Source organism: Hemitrygon akajei, chromosome 7 (assembly GCF_048418815.1).
Source record: "Hemitrygon akajei chromosome 7, sHemAka1.3, whole genome shotgun sequence".
Taxonomy (NCBI): Eukaryota; Metazoa; Chordata; class Chondrichthyes; order Myliobatiformes; family Dasyatidae; genus Hemitrygon; species Hemitrygon akajei.
The window spans coordinates 135264384-135287134 of NC_133130.1; the positions used below are offsets into that span (position 1 = coordinate 135264384).

Consider the following 22751-nt stretch of genomic DNA (forward strand, 5'->3'; position numbering starts at 1 on the left):
CCCCTGCACTGGGGCGGGCGGCGGGTAACAGAGAGGGAGCGCACGGGACACCCCGAGAGGGAGCAAAAAGCTGGAGAGAGAGGGAGCGCGAAAGATCAAGCTAACAGAGAGGGGGCGCAAAGGGAGGGTGGGGCGCATCTGTGTGTGGGGGAGATGGGGAGTGCAAGCTAAGTGAGGCCGTTTGAGTGAAAATCATAACGCAAGGACCACCCCCCCCCCCCCCCCACACACACACAGGAAGAAACCACAGGCTAGGGCAGATGATGTGGAGGTCAGACCCCAGGGTAACAGAATCGGCACAGGCGGTATGTGATTCGCGCGGGGGTGGTGGTGTGAGGGGTGGTTGGTGAAGGGGACCACAGTACAAGAGTCTCACTCAGGGCGAGAGCTGAGTGCGGCCAAATGAGACGTGTGTGTGTGTGTGTGTGTGTGTGTGTGTGTGTGTGTGTGTGTGTGTGTGTGTGTGTGTGTGTGTGTGTGTGTGTGTGTGTGTGTGTGTGTGTGTGTGTGTGTGAGAGAGAGAGAGAGAGAGAGAGAGAGACAGAGAGAGAGAGAGACAGACAGACAGAGAGACAGAGACAGACAGACAGAGAGAGAGAGAGAGAGAGAGAGAGAGAGAGACTGACAGAAAGACTGACTGCTGGCCACCGCAGTGATCAGGGTTAAAGATTGTTTTCCGAGATCGGAGACGACCGTTCGGACCTGACGCCGGCTTTGTGGGCCCAAACACTGTCGGGTCTCTGAAGTTCACGGCCGTAGTGCTGGACACGTGTGTTTGTACAGGACATGCCACTGCGCCGCCCTGCTCTCCAAACACTTCACCAAACCTGAATTTCTGGACCCTTCCTTAACTTCAATGGACCTTCATTTGGGCATCTAATTAAACTGGTGCCCCTCCTAAATCTGGAAAAAGGTCCGGGGCAGCACCGAAGTCAAATCCCCGGCGGAACCGGCCGGGTGTGTTTAGTCTGGGACGCCCTGTCTGGTCGTTCACCTCCCATCTCGTTCTGAACGGGAATGTTTGCGCTTGCTCAGTTCCCCAGCTGCCTTTGGGATTTCTGCGACCGACACGTTGGAGATGCAGTTGCTTCCGGCGATCGGGAATGGGTTCGTTGTTCCGTCGGTAAAATTGACATGTACATGCCTCGGATAGTATTAGCGCGGGTGACTCCGGCGTCGCTCGGCTTCTTGTGTTGAAGCCGACGGACTCATTGGTTGGTACCCGGTGTGTTTTGGGCTGCGTGTGTTGGAAGGGACATCTCTTACCTGGCGGTGTCGACGAAACTCAGAACGCCCGTGCACACACGGTCTGGAACAATGCGAGGTACCCCGCCCCTGTCAGGATCTGAAAACAATATTTTCCATAGGCACCGGTGTGTGTTTTTTAAAAGGCAGGAGGGATAGAGGACACAGCGACGGTGAAGGATTATTTTGCTTTGAAGTTAGAGCAAATGAAAATGATCCTGTGATTGAGAAATGTGCATTCAAGCAGAAGAAAGAGCGTATACCAATCAGACCGACATTGTAGGAAACCACTCCTGTTCCTTTTGTACCGTACCCACACATTGAAGCATTTAATGGAAGAGAAAGAGAGAGAGAGATTGCAAAAAGTTGCATGAAAAAAGGTGACTTGCTTTAGGGATGGGTAGCTCTGCTCAAGTGAAGCTCAGAAGTTCTCAGGAAAAGAAATCAAAAAGGGGGAGAAGATTAAGGGGAATCCAAAGAGATTTTGTCAGTACACAGCATGGACTAGATAAGCCAAAGGACTTGTTTCTGTGCTATGTCTCTGTGAGTGTGTGGTGGGAGCATGTGGAAAACTGGCTCCGAAGCAGATGGCAGGAGTTCATGGGCCTGAATGGGAGGACGATGCGACGGGAGATGCCAGCAAGTCCAGTGAAGTGGACCCAATGCATGAGGGAGGTGGCATGTGTACAGTTTGTGTCCAGCTGGGGATGACCATTCCGAGAGGTTGTCCATTTGGTGTGTGGCCACAGGGGTGGGCATCTCTGGAGGTTCTCTGCCTCCACTTTTCCCTGTAGGATGGTGGGGGTCATCCTGGAAGACCCCCTGAGTCTCCTCTTATCCCCAGAGCCCAGACGTTTCCATAGTTGCCAGTTGCTGGCCGGAGAAGGGAGAAGGGCCATGGCTTGCGACGTTCCCTGCTGGGTTACTGCAGGGCTGGAAGCTGGGCTCTTCCAGCAGCTGGGTGTTGGTGAAGGAATCAAAGATGACCTCAGCCCATCTCAGCGTCTATGGCTGCAGGTGCTCTCTCCACAGAGTTAGCAAACTCACCATTGATGCAGGAGAGGCTCTCAGTGAAGGGGTCTGGAGTTAAGGTCACCTGTGTCCTGGATGGACCTAACACAGCTGGGTTCCTTGGTGGTCCCTTCAGCTAGAAACTTTGGGAGCCATGGCCTTTTGCTGAGCATATGTTCCCACCTGGGTCATGTGTCTTTGCACTCTGTGAACTTGTAGCCCTTGAGCCTGGTAATTGCAAGTGGTGGTGGTGGGTGCTTGGGGGATGTGTGTGGGAGGAAAGTGTGGAGAAGAGTGGAGAAAATGTCACAGGTAGACAGAAGATGGCATTAGCATGCTGTCCTTCAATCAGGGCAATGAGTGGAGTGGTATTTTGCAGCTGCACAGTGCTAGTGAGGACAGACTTGGACTATTGTGTACTGTGTCCATCATCTCAGATTCAGATTCAGTTTATTGTCATTTAAAAACCACAAATGCAATGCAGTTTAAAAAATGAGACAACGTTCCTCCAGAATGATATCACAAAAACGCACGACAAAACAGACTATACCAGGAAATCCACGTAACGTTTGGCAATCCCCAATCCAGAGTCCAGAGAGGCTGCTGCGTATTAATATCGCACTACAGTCTTAGCGTGTTCCCCGGAAAGGAGCTCCAAACCCACCAGACAAACAAGACCAAAAACTAAAGCTACAAGACCTACACAAAACCACATATTTACAACATATAGTTACAACAGTGCAAACAATAGCATAATTGATAAAAAACAGACCATGGGCACAATAAAAATAGTCCAAAGATGTTGAAAGGCTATAAGTTCGAAAGAAACCACCACACAGTTTCCACAAGTCCTCAGGGTCCCCGATTGACTTGTCATTCCACGCTGGCGGCAGAAGGGAATACCCCCGCTATGGACTTCCACGGTGCCACCTGACTCAGCCTCGCAGACACAGCACACAATGAAAGCTCCGTCGAACCCAGCCTCGCAGACGCAGCACACACCAAAAGCGACCTGACCACAGCGGACTATAAACTGGAAAGAGTGCAAAGAGCCTCAAGTCTCTGAGGTTGGGCAGTACAGAATTTCATTCTTTGGAGCCCAGACGACTGAGGGGCAACATTACAGAATGAATTTCCTAGAGAAAGAGAATTAAAAGCTAGAGGGTATGGGTCTAAGGTAAAAGGAGAAAGATTTAAAAGGGACCCGAGAAGCAACTTCTTCATTCAGTATATGGAATGGGCTGTCTGAGGAAATGGTTGAGGATATAGTTCAATTGTGGATATAGAGCTTCCACTTAGCAAACCAGAAGCTAAGGGGGTGGTGGGGTTAAGAATTAGGGGGTTATTGCAGGACTTGTGGGATAATGGGCATAAGGGGAGACATCTCTACAGAATGCACAAAACTGTTGGACTGATGGGAGAAGGGGGTAAAACAAAAAGGGAAGGAATTATATTGACTTGATTTAGAATTGGGCATACTATGCTTAATTATTCCTTATATCTTGTCGGAGTACATCACTCTGGGGTGTGTAGGTTTTGTCATTATGAAACAGTTGAACACATTCTATTACAATGCGAAGCATACAAGCTTGAAGGAAATCAAATGCAGGCTTCTCTGCTATATTTGGGGTTGATAGATTTCACTTAAAAACTTTACCAAGTTATGGAAGTGACTTTAATTCACAATATTGCAGTTCTGGTCTCCATACTTGAGGAAGGATATACTGGCGCTGGAGGTGGTGCAGAGGAGGTTCACCAGGTTGATTCCAGGGATGAAGGGGTTAACCTGTGAGGAGAGATTGAGTTGCTTGGGACTATACTCTCTGGAATTCAGAAGAATGAGAGGGGATCTTATAGAAATATAAAATTTTGAAAGTGATAGATAAGATAGAAATAGGAAAGTTGTTTCCATTGGTAGGTGAGACTAGAACTAGGGGACATTGCCTCAAGATTCAGGGGAGAAGATTTTGGACAGAGATGAGGAGAAACAGTTTTTCCCAGAGAGTGGTGAATCTGTGGAATTCTCTGCCCAGGGAAGCAGTTGAGCCTTCTTCTCTAAATATATTTAAGAAACAGTTAGATAGGTTTTTACATAGTAAGGGAATTAAGGGTTATGGGGAAAAGGCAGGTAGATGGAGCAAAGTTTAAGAACAGATCAGCCATGATTTTATTGAATGGCAGAGCAGGCTCGATGGGCCAGATGGCCGACCCCTGCTCCTATTTCTTATGATTTGCAATGTATAGGGCTTTTCAGGGTAATTTAGTTTTCATTTGATAAAGAGCTAGTATGGGTTTTATTTCCCAACTCTCTACACCAGACTCCAGTTCAGTTGGTGGTGGTAATGCACCTTTAAGTTGGACTGCCAACCACCATTAAAAGTCAGAAAAAGTGGCTGAGACAGGTTCTATTGGCAGATAAAAGTCACTTAGACAGGTACAAGGATAGGAAAGATTTAGAGGGATATGGATCAAACACATGCAAATTGAACTAGTTTAGATGGACACTTTGATTGGTTTGGGACAGTTGAGCTGAAGGACTCTTTCTGTGTTGTATGTCTCTATGATTCTATGACTGTAAACTTAGAGAAGGGGTTGCTAGTGAACCCCTGGTTGCGCCTCTCTTATGCACCCTTGTGTGAAATCGTTTCTGCGTCTCCAGAAGCAGTGACAACGGGGGCACAGCAGTCTTTTCCGAGAGCTTGTTGAAATGAGTGTCAGCACTCTCTCTGCTGCAGCGATTGCGCTGAGCACCTGCACGGAATGTTCCAGATCCTTGGGGATCAGTGGCTGGAAGCCCTGGCAGAGGCAGGAGGGGCGACACTCTGGAGGGAGAACCTGCAAGCTCCTAGAATAGTTTATTAGACGCGCCGGGATACAGTGAAAAGCTCGTCTTGCATGCTGTTCGTGTGGATCAGATCATTACACGGTGCGCTGATGTGCGTGAGCATCTGTACCAGCCTTGTTATAGGGGCTGGGCAAACTGACAGGAGCGGCACGGCCCAGCTCGGCACTGGGCAGGACCGTTCCGAGCGCCTCCGTGGGATTCAATCCTAGCTAGGGGTTGCCACAATGCCGGTCTATGGATTGGTGACTTTGGTCCCAGCCCTGCTTTGCCACCAGGATGCAGAAGCACTTTGACTGCTCCTGGGACAGGAGGGAGCCCTTGGTCTCTGCCCGGGCTCTGGGTGGGGAGGGTCATTGGTTAGTGGTGTGTGGGCAGACTCCTCCCTTCAATCTGACAAAGCTGGTGTGTATAGGTCAGTGGCTTCAGGATCACGTTAATGTACAACTCACATCAGCACACGTTTGCATTCATTCACTCACTTTTGTTAGGTCTAGTCATCTCCTGGGTGGTCGGGGTGGTCTACCAGCCTTCTCCTTCCCACCCTCCCCCCTGCCCCCTCCTTCTTCAGTCCTGAAGAAGGGTCTCGGCCCGAAACATTGACTGCTGGTTTCCATGGATGCTGCCCGACCTGCTGAGTTCCTCCAGCGTGTTGTACCTGAGGCAGTTCAGGGATGTGGACCGATGGCTGTTAGCCTGACTTGGGGGTCAGGTAGCATTCCTTGTCAGAACTGGGACCCAAAACACCTCTTCAGGGAGCTAGACCCACACTTTTTGGGCACCAGAAGCTGCTGGGAGTGACTCCCTACTCCCAGAGTGTGCTGTGACCTGTCTTCTATCTGTTCTTGTTGCCTCGGACAGTGCTATGTCTCCCCCTGCTTTGTGCTCTTGCTGCCCTAGACATTCACTGTGACCTCTCCACCTCCTTCTCTCCCACTGCAAAGACACCGGGTGTGAGGGGAGGGGATCTCCCTGTGGAGGTGCTCTTGTCCTCTGCACTGGGCCCCAGGGCTGAGAGCACTGTATGTAGCTCACACAATTCACTGACTCTTGAGACTGCCTGCAATTCCTGCAGCTGAGGTGTTCTTGTTCCACTTGTACGTGGGACATAGGAGCTGGTGGAGTTTGTTGGAATTGTACAGGGGCCGCTCCGCAGGTACTGGCTGCAGCACGGCCCCATGCCCCTAGGGTAGGCAAGGTATATTTGGGGAGCACCTTGTCAGTCTGTGCCTAGAGTTGATTATCATAGCCATTCAGTTCCCCCCTTCCCAGAGGTTGGGACGTCTGCCCCTCAGACTGTCTGTGCCTGGGTAACTCTGGAGAAGGAGTTGGGTAGAATCTGTGGGCTTCTTCCTGTCTTTTGCGATAGGTGAACATCGTAGAGATTGGCGTGCGTCCCAGACACACAGTGAAACAGTTTAGAATTTCTTTTGGTTGCATTGTTTTAGATAAAGTTAAAACCCAGAAAGAAACAAAGGAATTACATGCAAGAAATGGGGTCATAGACAGAACAGTCCAACACTGGACACGCTGTCTGGCTCACGCTGTTGCGTCAGTCTTAATCGGAGTCTCGCGGAAGGCCAAGAAACAAAGCCAAGGTAAATAACAGTGCAGCAATGACAAGCATCTCCATGTCTCCCCCGGGAAGACACGTTCCCTCTGCTCTGGTGACTTGGTTACTTGAATTCCCTCTTTAGGATGAGGTTGCCCAGGTAATGTGAAAATGTGTGATTTGTCCACCGTGAATCACTCAGCCACCTCCGGACGTGCGCCTTCTGCAAGTACCAGCCCTATCCCTCTTTGACCGTCGTCTAATGTCACCTGAGAACTGTAGAATGACATCCCCTAATAATCTTAAGGAAATAGTAATCCACCGTAATAAAGTGATATTATATCATGCAATAAAGTTCTGACAATTGTGTTTATGGTTTTCCACTCCTTTAATGCAGAAAGTTTGAAGTTAATAACTCATCTCCTTCTACCTTAGGCCACAAACTTATCAATCACCCCGATGAGTTATTAACTTCAAACTTTCTGAATAATCACTCAAAGAGTTGAACTGCATGTGCATGTAACGAGAGATGTATAACTCATCTCCTTCTGCTGTAGGCCATGAACATATCAATCACCCCTGCTGTGGACACTTTCTGGCGGTCCAAGATCCGTATGCTCCACGACAGCTGGACGAAGTGTGTAAATGTAGGAGGGGACTATGCCGAAAATAAATGTGCTAGGTTTTCTAAAATTGACTCCTTCTACCTTAGGCCACGAACTTATCAATCACCCCTGGTACATTGAATCTGAGCCACCTGAACCTTGGTCATTGTGCTGGTGTGGAGGACCAGGAAATACTGATGTTAACTGTGATCTCTCCACCTCCTTCTCTCCCACCTGGACATACTAATGCTAACCTTTGAGATTTTTGTTTCTGGGAAATAGCGGGAGCTGCGAGATTGTGGAGGTGGTGCTGAAATTCTCAATGGTCAGAATGGTGGGTGGCTGGGTCAGAAGTGGAGAGAGTGAGCAATTTCTAATTCTTGGGCGTCAAGATCTCAGAAGATCTAATCTGGTCCCAACATATCGATGCAGCTATACAGAAGGCAAGATAGTGACAATATTTCATTAGGAGATTTGGTTTGTCACCTATGACACTTGAAAACTTCTACTGATGTACCATAGAGTGCATTCTGACTGGCTGCATCACCCTCTGGTATCGGAGGGTGGGGGGGCGGTGTGGGCTAACGCACAGGATTGAAAGAAGCTACAGCAAGTTTAAAAATTAGTCAGCTCCATGTTGGATACTAGCCTCTGTAGTATCCAAAATGTACTGAGTGGTGCCTCAGAAAGGCTGCTCCCATTATTAGGGATCCCATCTCCACCGACCAGGTCAAGCCCTCTTCTCATTGTCACCATCAGGTACGAGGTACAGAAGCCTGAAGGCACACACTCAGCAATTCAGGAACAGCTTCTTCCCCCTGCCATCCGGTTCCTCAATGGACATTGAACCCATGAACGCTACCTCACTTTTATTATTTTTGTTTTTGCACTATTTTGTAATTTAGCTATTTTATATACATATTTACTGTAATTTCTGTAATCCCTCGATGGCATTGTCCCTCCTCATGGACACTCACCCTGCTCCCACATTGCTCCTCCCTCTCTCAACACATTTGCAACCCCACACAGATCTCCTCCCGCAGACACCTTCCCACTGACAACTCTCCCTCTTGACCTATACCTCCCCCCCCACATGCCTTAGCCAATAAAGAAACAGCATCCTGTGTGTGTTTAACCACCTTACTCTCCTTTCCCGCTTTCTTCAGTGATCCGTGGATGTATTCTCCAAGGTCTCTATGTTCCAGTACACCACTCAATAGCCTCCTGACGAAGGGTCTTGGGCCGAAACGTCGACAGTGCTTCTTCCTATAGATGCTGCCTGGCCTGCTGAGTTCCACCAGCATTTTGTGTGTGTTGCTTGAGCCTCCTGTTTATTCCTCTTTTACTCTGTGCTCTCCCCTGCCACCTCACACCTTTAGGGGTCCACTTGCATTTGTCATTCTACTCCATAGCTGTCCAAGCTCTGCCTGCTTGTTGCAGTGAAAGCCCTCTTCCTCAAGTTTTCTATTCCCTGGTGTCCATAAAGTAAGTCTAAACCATTAATATTATACTACTCTGACTGAGGGTTTTATTGACTATTGGGTATTAAAGTTCATTGACTGATCTCATCTGGCCTGACGAGAGACTGTGGCAGCTTCTGAAGTGATATTTGAATTGATTTGCTTGAATGGTATGCCTTTGATCGCATACAGGGTATCTCAGTGAAGATTGATTGGTTGTGGTTAACATGACTGGATTGGAAGCTATTCATCTTCCTTGTATCAGTAATCTAATAGGGTGATGGGTGTCTGTGGTAAAGCACGGACTTGACCCATTGATACAACAGACAGGCTGATGTTCTCATTTACTGCAAGCGCTCAAAGAGGTAGGGAATGGAGGAATGCAGATCATGTGCAAGCAGTGGGGATTCATTTCATTTGGAAGCATGGTTGGGCGCGGTTATGGTGGGCTGAGGGGTTCGACCCTGTGTTCTCTTCTATGCTGTACGTCCTATGACCTTCTGTGATGTGTCTCCTTGCCTGTCCCTTAGATTATGTGCGAGCCTCCCAGGCCCTGATGATCATCTCTATCATCCTGGGATTTTTTGCAGCCATCGTCAGTTTATTTGGTCTGCAATGTATCCAGTTTGGAACAACAGATCCAGTGGCAAAAGCAAGGATGGCAACGGCGGGAGGATCTCTGTACATCCTGGCCGGTGGGTGTTGTGGGGCAAATGGCGGTGGACAGCTGGGCGGTGTAGCAAAAAGGTGGTAGCTGGGAGTGGAGGTGATACAGGACAGAAACAGGCCATTCAGCCCATCACATCATACCAAGCAATTGGAATCCCTCCCTGCCCGCCCCGTCCAGGCTCGGGAGATTCCAGTGTTCTTAAATGCCCTTGACACAAGATCACAGATCGGGAGCAACACAAATCTTCTGGAAGGATTCAGAGGGTGGAGCAGCATCTGGGGGTGAAAAGGATGCGGTGTTTGGAGCATCGACCTTTCCTTTCAGCCTGCTGAGCTCCCCCAGAAGGCTGTTCATTGTTCAGTAACCCAGCTCTCACCACTTTCTCCAGCATTTCTCCCTAGGGAAAATACGTCACCCTGATCCCTTTGAAACCCCTTCCCTTTCCCCCACGTCTGTGTCCTCTTTGGATAAGGGGAAAAAGTTCATGAAGCTTACCCTTCATTACTTTATGGTCCTCAGCTGTGTCCCCCTTTTTGCTTTTTCCGCTCCATGGAGATATCCACCACTGAAACACTGCATCCTGGTGAATCTCCTCTATGCCCCAGGCAGTGTAATCACACCTTCCCTCCAGAAAAGCAGGGGGCAGGAGGGTGGGCTGTTTGGGATGAGGGGCGGGGATGTGGTGAGAAAGGGCTGGGAGGTGCGACATGTTACGAGTGCAGTGGTGGGCGGGGCTGCTCATAGAGGCAGGGAGAGCTCTGTGTGTGTGTGTGTGTGCCGAGACCGTCCTCTCACCGGGATCTGTCACTCTCCACAGCCCTGTGCGCCTTGGTCCCCGTCTCCTGGTACGCCTTTAACATCACGCAGCAGTTCTACGACCCCATCTACCCAGGAACAAAGTAAGTTTCCCACTAGCCGAAGCTGAGCAATGAGCAGTTTGCGAACACTGACGGAGTACGGAGCTCTGAAAGTTCTCCACAGTCAGGTTCAGGAGCTGGGCCGGGTACCCCAGGGAGGTCAGGCCCACAGACTGAGCCCAGGAGAGCCCAGCCGCTGATGCAGACATTCCTGCATCCCCGTGGTTTGCCCACAGTGAAATCCAGTTCTATGGCCACTGTGGAACCCAATGTGGTCTTCTGCTGCTGTAACCCATTTATTTCAATGTCCAATGTGCTGAGGTGCTCTTCAGCACGCTATTGTTGTATCACATGGCTATTTGAGTTACACTCACTTTCCCGTCGGCTTGAACCATGCTGACCATTCTCCTCTGACCTCGCTCATTAAAAAATCATTTTTGACCATAGAACTGCAGCTCACTGTATGTTTTTTTGTTTCCCGCTCCATTTTCTGCAAACTCTAGAGTCTGTTGTGTGTGAAAATCCCAGGAGATCAGCAGTTTCTGAGATACACAAACCACACCTTTCCGTGATCAAAGCCACTTAGCTCACATTCCTTTCCCATCCTGATGTCAGGTCTGAATAACAATTGAACCTTTTGCCCGCATCTGCGTGCTCTTATGCATCGAGTTGCTGCCATGCGATTGGCTGATTAGATATTTGCATTAACGAGTAGGTGTACCTAATAAAGTGGCCACTGAATGTGTATCTCCGTCTCAATCCCTGGCTCTGGTTGGATTCCAAGTGCCCAGAATCCAGGTTTCCCTGGTCCTGCCTAGTGCCCTCCCAAGTGCTGGCACCTACAGACCCAGATTTCCGGACAATCCCAGAGTGATCGCCTGCCATTGATGTGAGGTTGGAATCACGTTGTAGGTGGAATGAAGCTGGACTGCCCATCATTCCCATTCCCCTTCTGCAGTCTTTTGTTTCCTGCCCACTGGGGAAACCTGGGAACTTCACTGCAGTCTTCCAGCCGACACCCATGAGCATTCGCACCTTGAATAACGCTGGGATGTCGTCACAGCTCACGGCTGGCCCTCCTGTGCAGAGTGGGCAAAGGAATCAATTTTGTGAGGGAGGTGCTCAGATCAGTCCAGACCTGGCCCAGTTGCTGAGGGTGCAGCTCCTAGGAAGAGGGAAAGGAGCTGGAGACATACTGGCCACGGGGCTCAGCTCTAGTGGTTCACGTCTGTTGTTGCACGGGGTGAACTGCTGGGGATCACCTTGGAGGTGTCAAACACCTGGAGAGACACCTTCAGGTTTCACATAAATGGACACTTTCCTTCACTGCCCTCCACCATCCACCATCGAGAGAAGCTGGTGGTAACATTTCTACCTCCTCTCCTGCCTCATCCCAGAGTGATTCCCATAGCCCTGGGAGGAGCCCCCTCATGGTGCATGTGGTCAGTATCCTGTTGTCCAAGAGGGCACGCTGTGCTCTTCTAACAACGGAAGTGGTGGCTGGTGTCCCGTGGGAGGGGAGAGGTGGAGAGTGGGAATGATGTGAGAAGCTGGAGGTGATAGGTGGAAGAAGCAAAGGGCTGAAGAAGATGGACTCTGATTGGAGAGGACAGTGGGCCATAGCAGAGGCCTTTGTTGTGCCTCTTTGTGGGACTGTTTGTCTTTTGGGGATTTAATCAGCGTCTAGGTTACGTTCCCTTTTAGTCAGAGTGCTCCCCTAATTTTGGATGTAGGTCTGAGGTGGATGGGGAAACTGGACATGAGGGTTTGGGTGACACCAAGAATAGCTCCTAACCAAAGTCTCGTGATGTCCCAGCATTTGGGTGTTATAGGTTGTGAAGTAGCTCCATAGAGCCAGAATTACTTCTTGGAGCCAGTCTGTGGAACTTTCCCCACCACCCACCCCCAGGAGCTGCCCGTAGACATCTCTCAGAAACCCTCGACATGAGGGTTTCCTATCTGTGCTCTCTCAACTCACTCAGCATTGTCAGTGAGAGGTGTCTCAGTTGGGTATCTGTCCTCTCCTTGTAATCAGGAGATCAAAGGAGAGGGTGTTGTTCAGCGTTACCCCATCCGACTGTTGGTGGACACCCAGGCTGTCTGTAACTTGTACAGACTGGGTGGGCCAACAAGCCATGACTGGACTTAACATGGGAGGTTGTGGTCCTTTGCTCCAGCATTTTGTGTGTGTGTTGGCTGAATGCCTGCCCAGTGCTCTTGGTCTCTGAGTCTCTGTGAGGTTGGTCTGCTGGTCATTCCCAGGCCCAGGTAGCGGGCCGTTACAAGGGTCCTGACTTGGTGTCTGCATACCCCTTCTCTCAGACTATACAGGTGCGAGGAAACATGGATTTCTCCTACAGAGATCTGCAGGTCAGATAACCTAACTGCATGGTGTTTGATTCCATAGGGTCTCCACCACTCCCATGCCTGTCACCATTACTGTATATCAGGCCGTATAACAGAGGAATGGGCAGAGTGGGTCTGGAGTCCCCACATATCATCCCCTACTGACAGCACCAGGAAGCTGTCCTTTGTTTGTGTGAAGTAAGGGTAGAGAGAGAAGCCTTTGGGAGATTGATGTTGGTAACCATAGTAACTCTTGGTCTCCGATGAAGGTATGAACTTGGACCTGGACTCTATATTGGTTGGGCTGGGGCATCGTTGCAGCTGATTGGAGGGATCATCCTCTGCTTTGCTTGTCGGAGAACCTCTGGTAGAACTGGGTAAGTTGCATCCTTGCAAAGTCCCCACCTATACCATTCTCAGCTTAGTGCTGCATTTATTACAGTAGTAGAAAAGTACAGTACATAAACAGGCCATTTATCCCATCTAATCCATGTCAAACCATTTAAGCTGCCTACTCCCATCAGCCAGCACTGGGACCATAGCCCTCTGTACCCCACCCATCCATGTACCTATTCAAATTTCCCTTAAATGTTGAACTCGAGCTTGTGAACACCACTAATGCTGCCAGCTTGGTCCACCCTCTGAGTGAAGGAGTTTCCCTTAAACTTTTCACCTTTCACCCTTAATCCATGAACTCCAGTTGTAGTCTCCCCCAACCTCAGTGGAAAAAGCCTGCTTGCATTTACCCTATCTATACCCCTCATAATTTTGTTCAGCTCTATTAAATCTCCTCTCTATCTTCAACATTCCAAGGAATACAGTCCTAACCTACTCAATCTTTCCTTATAACTCAGGTCCTCCAGACCCAGCAAGATCCCTGTAAATTTTCTCTGTACTCTTTCAACCTTATTTACATCTTTCCAAAACTGCACACAGTATTCCAAATTAGGCCTCAATTATCTTATACAACATCAACATATCACCCCGTCTCCTGTATTCAATACTTTGACTTATGAAGGCCAATGTGCCAAAAGCTTTCTTTATGACCTGTATACCTGTTGTGACACCACTTTCAATAAATTATTGACCTGTATCCCCAGATCCCTTTGTTCTACTGCACTCCTCTGTGTCCTACCGTTCACAGTGTAAGATCTACCCTGGTTGGTCGTACTGAAGTGCAATACCTCACACTTGTCCGCATTAAATTCCATCTGCTATTTTTCAACCCATTTTTCCAGCTGGTCCAGATCTTGCTGCAAGCCATGATAGTCTTCCTTGCTGACCACTAAATCCCCAATCTTGGGGTCATATGCAGATTTGCTGATCCTGTTAACCATATTATCATCCAGATCGTTGCTATAGATGGCAAACAACACCAATCCCTGCGGCACATCACTAGTCGCAGGCCTCCAGTCAGAGAGACCACCATCTACTGCCACTCACTGGCTCCTCTCACAAAGCCAAAATCTAATCCAATTTACTACCTCATCTAGAATGCCAAATGACTGAACCTTCTTGTCTAACCTTGTCAAAGGCCTTGCTAAAGTCCATGTAGACAACATCCACTGCTTTCCCTTCATCAACTTTTTTGATAACTTCCTCAAAAAACTGTATGAGATTGGTTAGACATGATCTGTTATGCACAGCCATGATGACTATCCTTATTTAGTCCATGTCTATCTAAATATTCATATATCTGGTCCCTTCCAATAACCTTCCCACTACTGATGTCAGGCTCACCAGCCTGTGCTTTTTTGATTTACTTTTATAGCTTTTCTTAAACAACATTGGCTATCCTCCAATCCTCTGGTACCTTACCTGTTGTTAAGAATGATTTAAATATCTCTGGTATGGCCCAGGCAATTTCTGCACTTGCCTCCTGCAGGGCCCGAGGGAACACCTTGTCAGGCCCTGGGGATTTATCCACCCTAATTTGCCTCAAGACAGTAAACACTTCCCCCTTTGTAATCTGTCTAGGGTCCATGAAGTTGATGCCATTTTGCCTCATTTCTATGGACTCTGTGTCCATCTCCTGAGTGAATACAGACGCAAAAAGTGCATTTCAGATCTCCCCCATCTCTTTTGTCTCCGCTCATGGATTACCATTCTGACCTTCCACAGGACCAATTTTGTCTCTTGCAATTCTTTTGCTTTTAACATATCAGTAGAATCCCTTAGGATTCTCCTTCACCTTGTCTGCTAGGGAACCTCATGTCTTTTTTTAGCCCTCCTGATTTCTTTAAGTGTTCTCTTACATTTCTTATACTTCATAAGTACCTCATTTGTTCCTACCTGCTTATACCTGGTATACATCTCCTTTTTATTCTGAACCAGGGCCTCAATATCTCTTGAAAACCAAGGTTCCCTGCACCTGTTATCTTTACCTTTTATTCTGACAGGCACATACGAGCTTTGTACTCTCAGAATTTCACTTTTGGGGGCCTCCCCCTTGCCGAGTTTACCTTTGCCAGAAATAGTCTGTCCTAATCCACACTTGCCAGATCTTATCTGTTATCATCACAATTGGCCTTTTTCCAGTTTAGAATCTCAACCCACGGACCAGACCTATCACTTTTCATATTTACTTTGAAACTACTGGTTTTGTGGTCAGTGGATGCGAAGTGTTTCCCTACACAAACTTCTGTCACCTGCCTTGTCTCACTCCCTAACAAACTTTATCCCAATCTAGTCCTTTTACAGTACAAGAGTTCCAGTCAATATGTGGAAAGCTAAGATCACCTACTATAACAACCTTAATTTTCTTGCAACAGTCTGCGATCTCTAAATTTGTTCCTCTAAATCCCTCAGACTGTTGGGTGGTCTGTAATATAGCCCATTAGCATGGTCATACCTTTCATATTACTGAGTTCCACCCATATCGCCTCCCTAGATGAGTTCTCCAGTCTGTCCTGACTGAGCTCTGCCGTGACATTTTCCCTGACTAGTAACACCACCCCTCCTCTTTCGATCCCTCTCTCTCCGTCATGTCTAAAGCAATGGAACCCTGGAATACTGAGCTGCCAGTCCTGCCCCTCCTGCAACCAAGTCTCACTAACAGCCACAATATCAAAATTCCACATGTTGATCCAGGCCCTGAGCTCACCCACCTTTCCCACGATACTTCTTGCATTGAAATATCTGCAGCTCAGAACACTAGTAGCACCATGCTCAATCTTTTGATTCCTGACTTTATCTGAGATCTTAAGAACATCTGTTTCTACAACCTCTCCACCATCTATTCTGGCACTCTGGTTCCCATCCACCTGCAACTCTAGTTTAAACCCCCCTCTCCATGCAGCACTAACTAACCTTCCTGCTAGGATATTAGTCCTCTTCCAGTTCAGGTGAAAACTGTCTCTTCTGTATAGGTCCCACCTTCCCTGGAAGAGAATCGAATGATCCAGAAATCTGATGCCTTCCCTCCTACACCAACTCCTTAGCCTCTTGTTTAATTGTAAAATCTTCCTAGTTCTGGCCTCACTAGTATGTGGCACGGGTAGCAATCTTGAGATCACAATCCTGGAGGTCCTGCCTTTTAACTTAGCACCTAACTCCCTGAACTCGCTTTGCAGAGTTTTGTCATTCCTCCTACCTATGTCATTGGTACCTACGTGGACCACGACCTCTGGCTATTTACCCTCCCACTTAAGAACGCTGAGGACTCGATCAGAGATGTTCCAGTCCCTAGCACCTGGAAGGCAACAAACTATCTAGGAATCTCATTCTCACCCACAGAACCTCCTTCCTGTTTCCCGACCTAATGACTCCCCTATCACCACAGCTCGCCTCTTCTCCCCCCTCACCTTCTGAGTCAGAGCCAGACTCAGATGCCTGGCATCTCTACTGCTCTAACTGAGAAAATATAAAGAAGGAACAACTGTGGGGAAGAAGGTAATCTCTACCGACAGCTTTTTTGCCTTCACTCATCTCAAGACTTTCTGCACTGAAGCCTTGGACAGCTAAAGCCTCAAAAAGCCCCTAACTCGCTCCACTCCAAGAATGGCTCCTCCACTTGCTGCTGTCTTACTTTAACTTGCTCTTGCCAATCAATCCCCATTGCTGATTGGCCGCTGCTCAAAGCATCAAACTGCTGCCAGTCGCTGCCTCTTCTACTCAATCCGTGAACCGCAGCGAGCTGTGTCTCCTCAGGCTTCCCATTTGCCACGTTTACTCCGTGAGCTCCATGACAACCAGGAATTTCATTCCACCCTGGTGCAAGTGACAAACAGCTCATCTAATCTGAACGGGAAGCTCAACCCCAGGCACCGACCGATATAAATAGTCCACCCCTCACAACAACTCCCAAAGCTGGCCTGACCCTTCTCACACTAGCTGGTAAGAGCGGTACCAACCACCCCCTCCCTCTGATACTGCTTCGCCACACTCACTTCCACCCCCACCCCCCCCCCCACCCCCAGCACACAGTGCGTCTGTTTTCGACACGATGTACCCGGCTCCTTCCCCAGACACACCCGCCCACTGCTGGCTTAGCCAGTTCTGAGCCCTGAACTCCCCATTCGCCCCTTTTTCTGCTCCCATCACCCCACCTACCCCAGCGCTGAACACCCACCTCCACCCCGGCACCACACTGAGAGTGCCACCATCCAGGCGTGGGAGCTGCCAGCGGTGTCAATGCGTGCTGCTCCTGGCACCGCTGGACACAGGGCCATTGGATCTGACCCTGCCAGGGCCCCGACACTGGGCACTGGTATCCCTTACTGTGGGCAAAAGCCCCTCCATGGGCACTCACAACCTGATCCCTGGACAATCATAGCGTACCACACCCCTCACTGAAGCACTGACTCTCTTCAGGGCCTGCCTCCTCCATCGCTGATGACTCTGCTTCATGGGATCTCCCCCCTCAATAGGCGCTGCTCCTCCCAGGACACTCCCTTCCTCCAACATTCCTCTTCCCCCTCTGAACACATTTTCAACCCCACAGACTCTCCGCCAACAGATTCCCTCCCGCAGACATTTCCCCCTTCTGCACACTTGCAACCCACTTTCTCAACCCACGCTTAGAAACACAGACAGCCCACGGCACCATACAGGCCCTTCGGCCCACAATGCTGTGCGGAACATGTACCTACTTTAGAAATACCTAGGGTTACCCACAGCCCTCTGTTTTCTAAGCTCCATGTACCTATCCAAGAGTCTCTTAAAAGATCCTATCGTATCTGCCTCCACCACCGTTGCTGGCAGCCCATTCCACACACTCACCACTTCCCTCCCACCGTGCTCCCTCCCACTTTCACTCCCCTCCTACAGACTCTCCCCCAAAGACTCTCTCCCCACAAGCAGGCCCACCCCCACACCCTCCTCTTCAGAGCCTCCCCTCTCGATGGTGACCTGTCGCTTACTCTCTCCTCCTGCCGCAGGGAGTACTCATACAATTACCGAGTGCCCCGCTCGATGGCGGGAAGGGTGTCGAAGAACTACATGTCGGAAGTGGACAACTCCAGTAACTATGGGAAGAACGCTTACGTCTGAGAGCTGGGGCTGCGTCTGGATCCTTCTCGGCTTGCGCTTTGGACTGTTGGTCGGGCAGCGTGTGAAGTCCTGTTTGTGGGGATCACACTGGGGAAATGCGCTTTCTACACACTGCAATTGCTCTGTTGTTGCACTGCCTTGTGTTAATTCTGATTGTACCCATACTGTAGAGATGCCGATGAACACTCCCCTTGGAGTGAATGGGAAGGTGTGGGTGGGAAGATGGTCGTGGTTGAAGGAAGAATAAAACCATTACTGAACACCAGGTGTGCTCCTGTGAATGTTCAACTCCATCGGTGTGAGGACCAGCGGCAGAGTCAGCACAAAGTCGCAGTCGCAACCACTACGGGTTGGGACTACCCAGTACTTATGTCCTTACAACAATCAACAGCTTATTAATACACCAGTTATGGAAGTATGCTTAACTGGAGGCTGACTTCAGAAGGGAATGGAGGGGGAAGTGTGGAGATGTACCCGTATGGGAAGTTGTAACTGAGAGTGTTCAACGGCAGCTGGTGGAGCTATATAACTACTGGTTGGGCAAGAGGGTAGAGTGTGATTCAAGAAGCACAATAGAAAGACTGCAGCAACAGGACAACAAACAGTCGATGTTTAGAAAACAACCAACTGTGCAAAGGTTGTTGGCAGAATTTCAGATGGCAGGAGTGAGATCTATCAGCTGGTTGACTGGTGTCGCAGCAACAACCTTGCACGGAATGTCAGTAAGACCAAAGAGCCGAATGTAGACTTCAGAAAGGGTGAGTCAAGGGAACACACACCAGTCTTCATAGAGGGATCGTAAGTGGAAAGAGTGAGCAATTTCAAGTTCCGGGGTGTCACTATCTCTGAGGATCTATCCTGTGGACAATACTGGCTCATCCCTTCAAATCAAAGGAAAAGGAGATGATATGGTAGGAACCTGGATGTGGTTCCAAGTACGATATGGAGACTTACCAGAGATGGGTCTCCATCAACAGCAGCAGTTAAAATTAGTTGACTCATGGGATTCTTTTTCACTCCAACAAGCTGGAATATTTTCCATTTCAAGGCAAGAGAGTTAAATTACAACTCAGGTGAGGCATTTGCCTGAAGCCCTGCCTCCTGACTGAATACATTAGCGAAACGCTCTGGTTTCCTCCCCTGAGTAATTCTAGTGCAGACAATCTCCAGCCCCACCAAACGTGGGAGGTTGAGGCGCAGACCCCCCGTTTGTGAGGATGCTGTGTAATTCGTTATCCTGTCACAAATGAGTGCCATGAAATAACAGACAGTACATTGCATACAATTAAAAGATTTAGTTTATAATTCTTAATTTGACTAAAGGGTTAGTAAAGAAAGAAAAAAAAGGAAAAGGGCCCATTTTAATGAAACAGTCCAACGTGCACAAGTTGGAGCTCACGGTTTCCCTGTTGCCGATCCTCCATCGATCTCACCCTGGGCTTCGTCGAATCGTGGCCCCGCTCCGGTTTGAATCCTACGCCCTCATCTCTCTGGCGTCCTCTCTTCTCACCTCTCTCTCACAAAAGCCCCAAGCCCAACCTTAGTGTCCCTCACCAGAGAAATCTCCCCTTAATCTGACCATCCTAACTGGATGGCCCGCAATTCTCCTATCTCTTATCTGCAACAGTAACCCAAACATAGGATGCAAACAAGCTGTTTGCACAGAACTGCACAAAATGAAACACAGAATGGCATAACAGTAAAACTATGAACCAGGGCATTGCATTAGTATCATTGAGTTTAGTTCTAGTTGCCTCATAATGGGAAGGATGTGGAGGCTTTAGAGAGGGTGCCGAGGAGGTTTAACAGGGTGTTGCCTGGATTAGAGAGCATGTCTTATAAGGAAAGGTGGAGTAAGCTGGGGCTTTTCTTATTGAAGTGGAGAAGGATGAGAAGTAACTTGATAGAAGTGTATAAGAGGCACAGATAGAGTGGATGACAGAAGCTCATTTCTCAGGGCAGCAGTGACTTTTTGCCTACTTCTAAGGATGTTGGAGGAAAGTTTGGGGGGGGGAATGTTAGAGGTAGGTTTTATTTAGACTTTTAGTGCATGGAACACTAGCGGTGCTAGAGACATATTCATTAGACTCTCTTAGATGGGTACATGGATGAAAGGAAAGTGGAAGGCTATGTGGGAGGGAAGGGTTAGTTTGATATCAGAGTAGCTTAAAAGGTTTGCACAACTTTATGGGCCGAAGGGCCTGTACTGTGCTGAACTGTTCTGTGCTCTATGTTCATGGAGTTATAGAGCCTTCAGCTCAACATCTCAATGCCAACAGAGCTGCCTTCCTGAGCCAGTCCCACTTGCTCACATCCCTCTAAATCTTTCGTACCCATGTACCTGTCCAAGTATCTTTTAAACACTATATACCCACCTTTATCATTTCCTCATTCCATATACCCGCAACAACAAACTGTGCAAATATGGTTGGCAGAATTTCAGGTGGTGATGAGAGGGCGTGCAGGAGTGAGATACATCAGCTGGTTGAGTGGTGTCACAGCAACAACCTTCCACCCAATGTCAGTAAGACCAAAGGGCCCATTGTGGACTTCAGAAAGGGTGAGACAAGGGAATGCACACCAGTCCTCATAGAGATCAGGAGTGGAAGGAGTGAGCAATTTCCATTCTCCTGGGTGTCAATATCTCTGAGGATCTATCCTGACCCCAGCATATCGATGCAGCTACAAAGGAGGCACACCAACGGCTATATTTCATTAGGAGTTTGAGGAGATTTCTACAGATGTACCCTGGACAGCATTCTAACTGGCTGCATCACCGTCTAGTATGTGTGTGTGCGGTGGGGGGGGGGGGGTGGGGGTGTCACTGCACAGGATTGAAATAAGCTGCAGGGACTAGTGAACTTAGTCCACTCCATCATGGGCACTAGCTCTGTAATTCCAGGACACCTTCAAGGACAGATGTCACAAGAAGGCAGCATCCATCATTAAGGACCCCCATCACCCCAGGACATGCCCTCTTCTCATTGCTACCATCAGGAAGGAGGTACAGGAGCCTGAAGGCACACACTCAATGACTCAGGAACAACTTCTCCTCTGCCTTCAGATTTCTGAATGGACTTTGAACCCATGAACACTACTTCACTACTTTTTAATTTCTATTTCTGCATTACTTACTTAATCTAACTATTTTATATATACATATAATTACTGTAATTCATGTTTTTTCCACTGTTATGTTTTGCATTATACTGCTACCACAAAGACAACAAATTTCATGACATATGCTGGTGATAATAAACCTGATTCTGATATAGAAAAGAATAGTAATTTTACAAAGTAATCAATCACTGGATGGCATCCGTTAGTCTCGCGAGACCATGGATCTGCACCTGGAAAGTCTTGCTTCAGTCCTGCAAGGCAGCGGAGGTTTGAAATCAGAGTTTTCCCTCTCTTAGATGGACTGACTTCCCAGACTGACAAGCTTCATCTACCCAAAGCACTGGTTTTAAGGTGCCAGGACCCACCTTTGCCCCTTCTCCTGTCAGTAGAAACGGTTCTGCCAGGCTTAGAGGCTAAGCCACACGAGAAGGCCAGGAGTTGGACTTGGTTGTCAGAGTAATTAATAAATAAGCAATAAATATCGAGAACATGACAGGAAGAGTCCTTGAAAGTGAGTCCGTACGTTGTGGGAACAGTTCAGTGAGTAAAATTGAGGTAAGTTATCCCCTCTGGTTCAGGAGCCTGATGGTTGAGGGGTAATAACTGTTCCTGAACCTGGTGGGGGTTCTGAGGCTCCTTCCTGATGGCAGCAGAGAAAAGAGAGATTGTCCTGGGTGGTGGCTTTCCCGTGATAGCACAGTAGATGTGCTGAATGGTGCAGAGGGTTTTACCCATGATAGACACCCATGTGCATCCTCTCTAACTAATCACATCTTTTCCACAGCATGACAATTAGAACTGCAAGCAATCGTCCAAGCATGGCCCCCTTAATGTGTTGTACAGCTGTAATGTGACATCCCAACTCTTTTACTCAATTCCCCAGCCAATGAAGGCATGCACCTTCACTACCTTGTCTACCTGTGTTGTCATTTCCAGCTAACTAGGTATTGGCGCACTCCCTGGGGCCCTGCCATTTACTCCATTTGTCCTGCTCTGGTTTAACTTCACAAGGTGCAACACTTCACACTTGGCTGAATTGAGTTCAATTTGCCATTCCTTTGTCCATTTTGGTTCAGGTTCCATTGTAACATTCTTCACTGTCCATTACACCACCAGTTTTCCTGTCATCTACATTCTTATCCAAATCAATTATATGTATGATGAACACCAGCACCAATCCAAGCAGCACATCACTGGCTTCAGGCCTCCAGACTGAGAAAACAACCCATCACTACCACCCCATGACCCCCTCCACCAAACCAATTCTGTATTGAATTGCCTGGCGCACCTTGGATCACATGTGATCTCACTTTCCGGACCAGGCTACTTTGCCAAAAGTTTGCTAAAATCCATGTACACAATGCCTACTGTCTTTTGCTCATCAGTCCTCTTAGTCACCCCTTCAAAAACCTCACTTGATTTCATTTTTAATCTTTTTTTATTGATTTAAAAATATATAAAGACAAATACAAATAAGAGAAGTTATATCAAATACATATTCCAATAGAAGTACAAACAACAAAAAAGGAGTGTACACTGTCAAAATCTTATAT

The 22751-nt window shown here is 48.3% G+C and overlaps 1 protein-coding gene across 4 annotated transcripts in view; it reads left to right on the forward strand.

The window, feature by feature from the left end:
- cldn15a (claudin 15a) overlaps positions 1 to 18338 on the forward strand; it is a 34682-nt gene extending 16344 nt beyond the window's left edge. For 3 of the 4 annotated variants that reach the window (XM_073052050.1, XM_073052049.1, XM_073052048.1), the window contains 4 exons: positions 9246 to 9410; positions 10203 to 10284; positions 12858 to 12965; positions 17967 to 18338. In XM_073052050.1, coding sequence (XP_072908151.1) covers positions 9246 to 9410; positions 10203 to 10284; positions 12858 to 12965; positions 17967 to 18078 — 467 coding nt within the window. In that variant the 3' untranslated portion in view covers positions 18079 to 18338. Of the gene's footprint in view, positions 1 to 976; positions 1124 to 9245; positions 9411 to 10202; positions 10285 to 12857; positions 12966 to 17966 lie in introns of those variants that run through there. The other variant, XM_073052051.1, reaches the window with a different exon arrangement.
- Positions 18339 to 22751: the final 4413 nt, after the last annotated feature.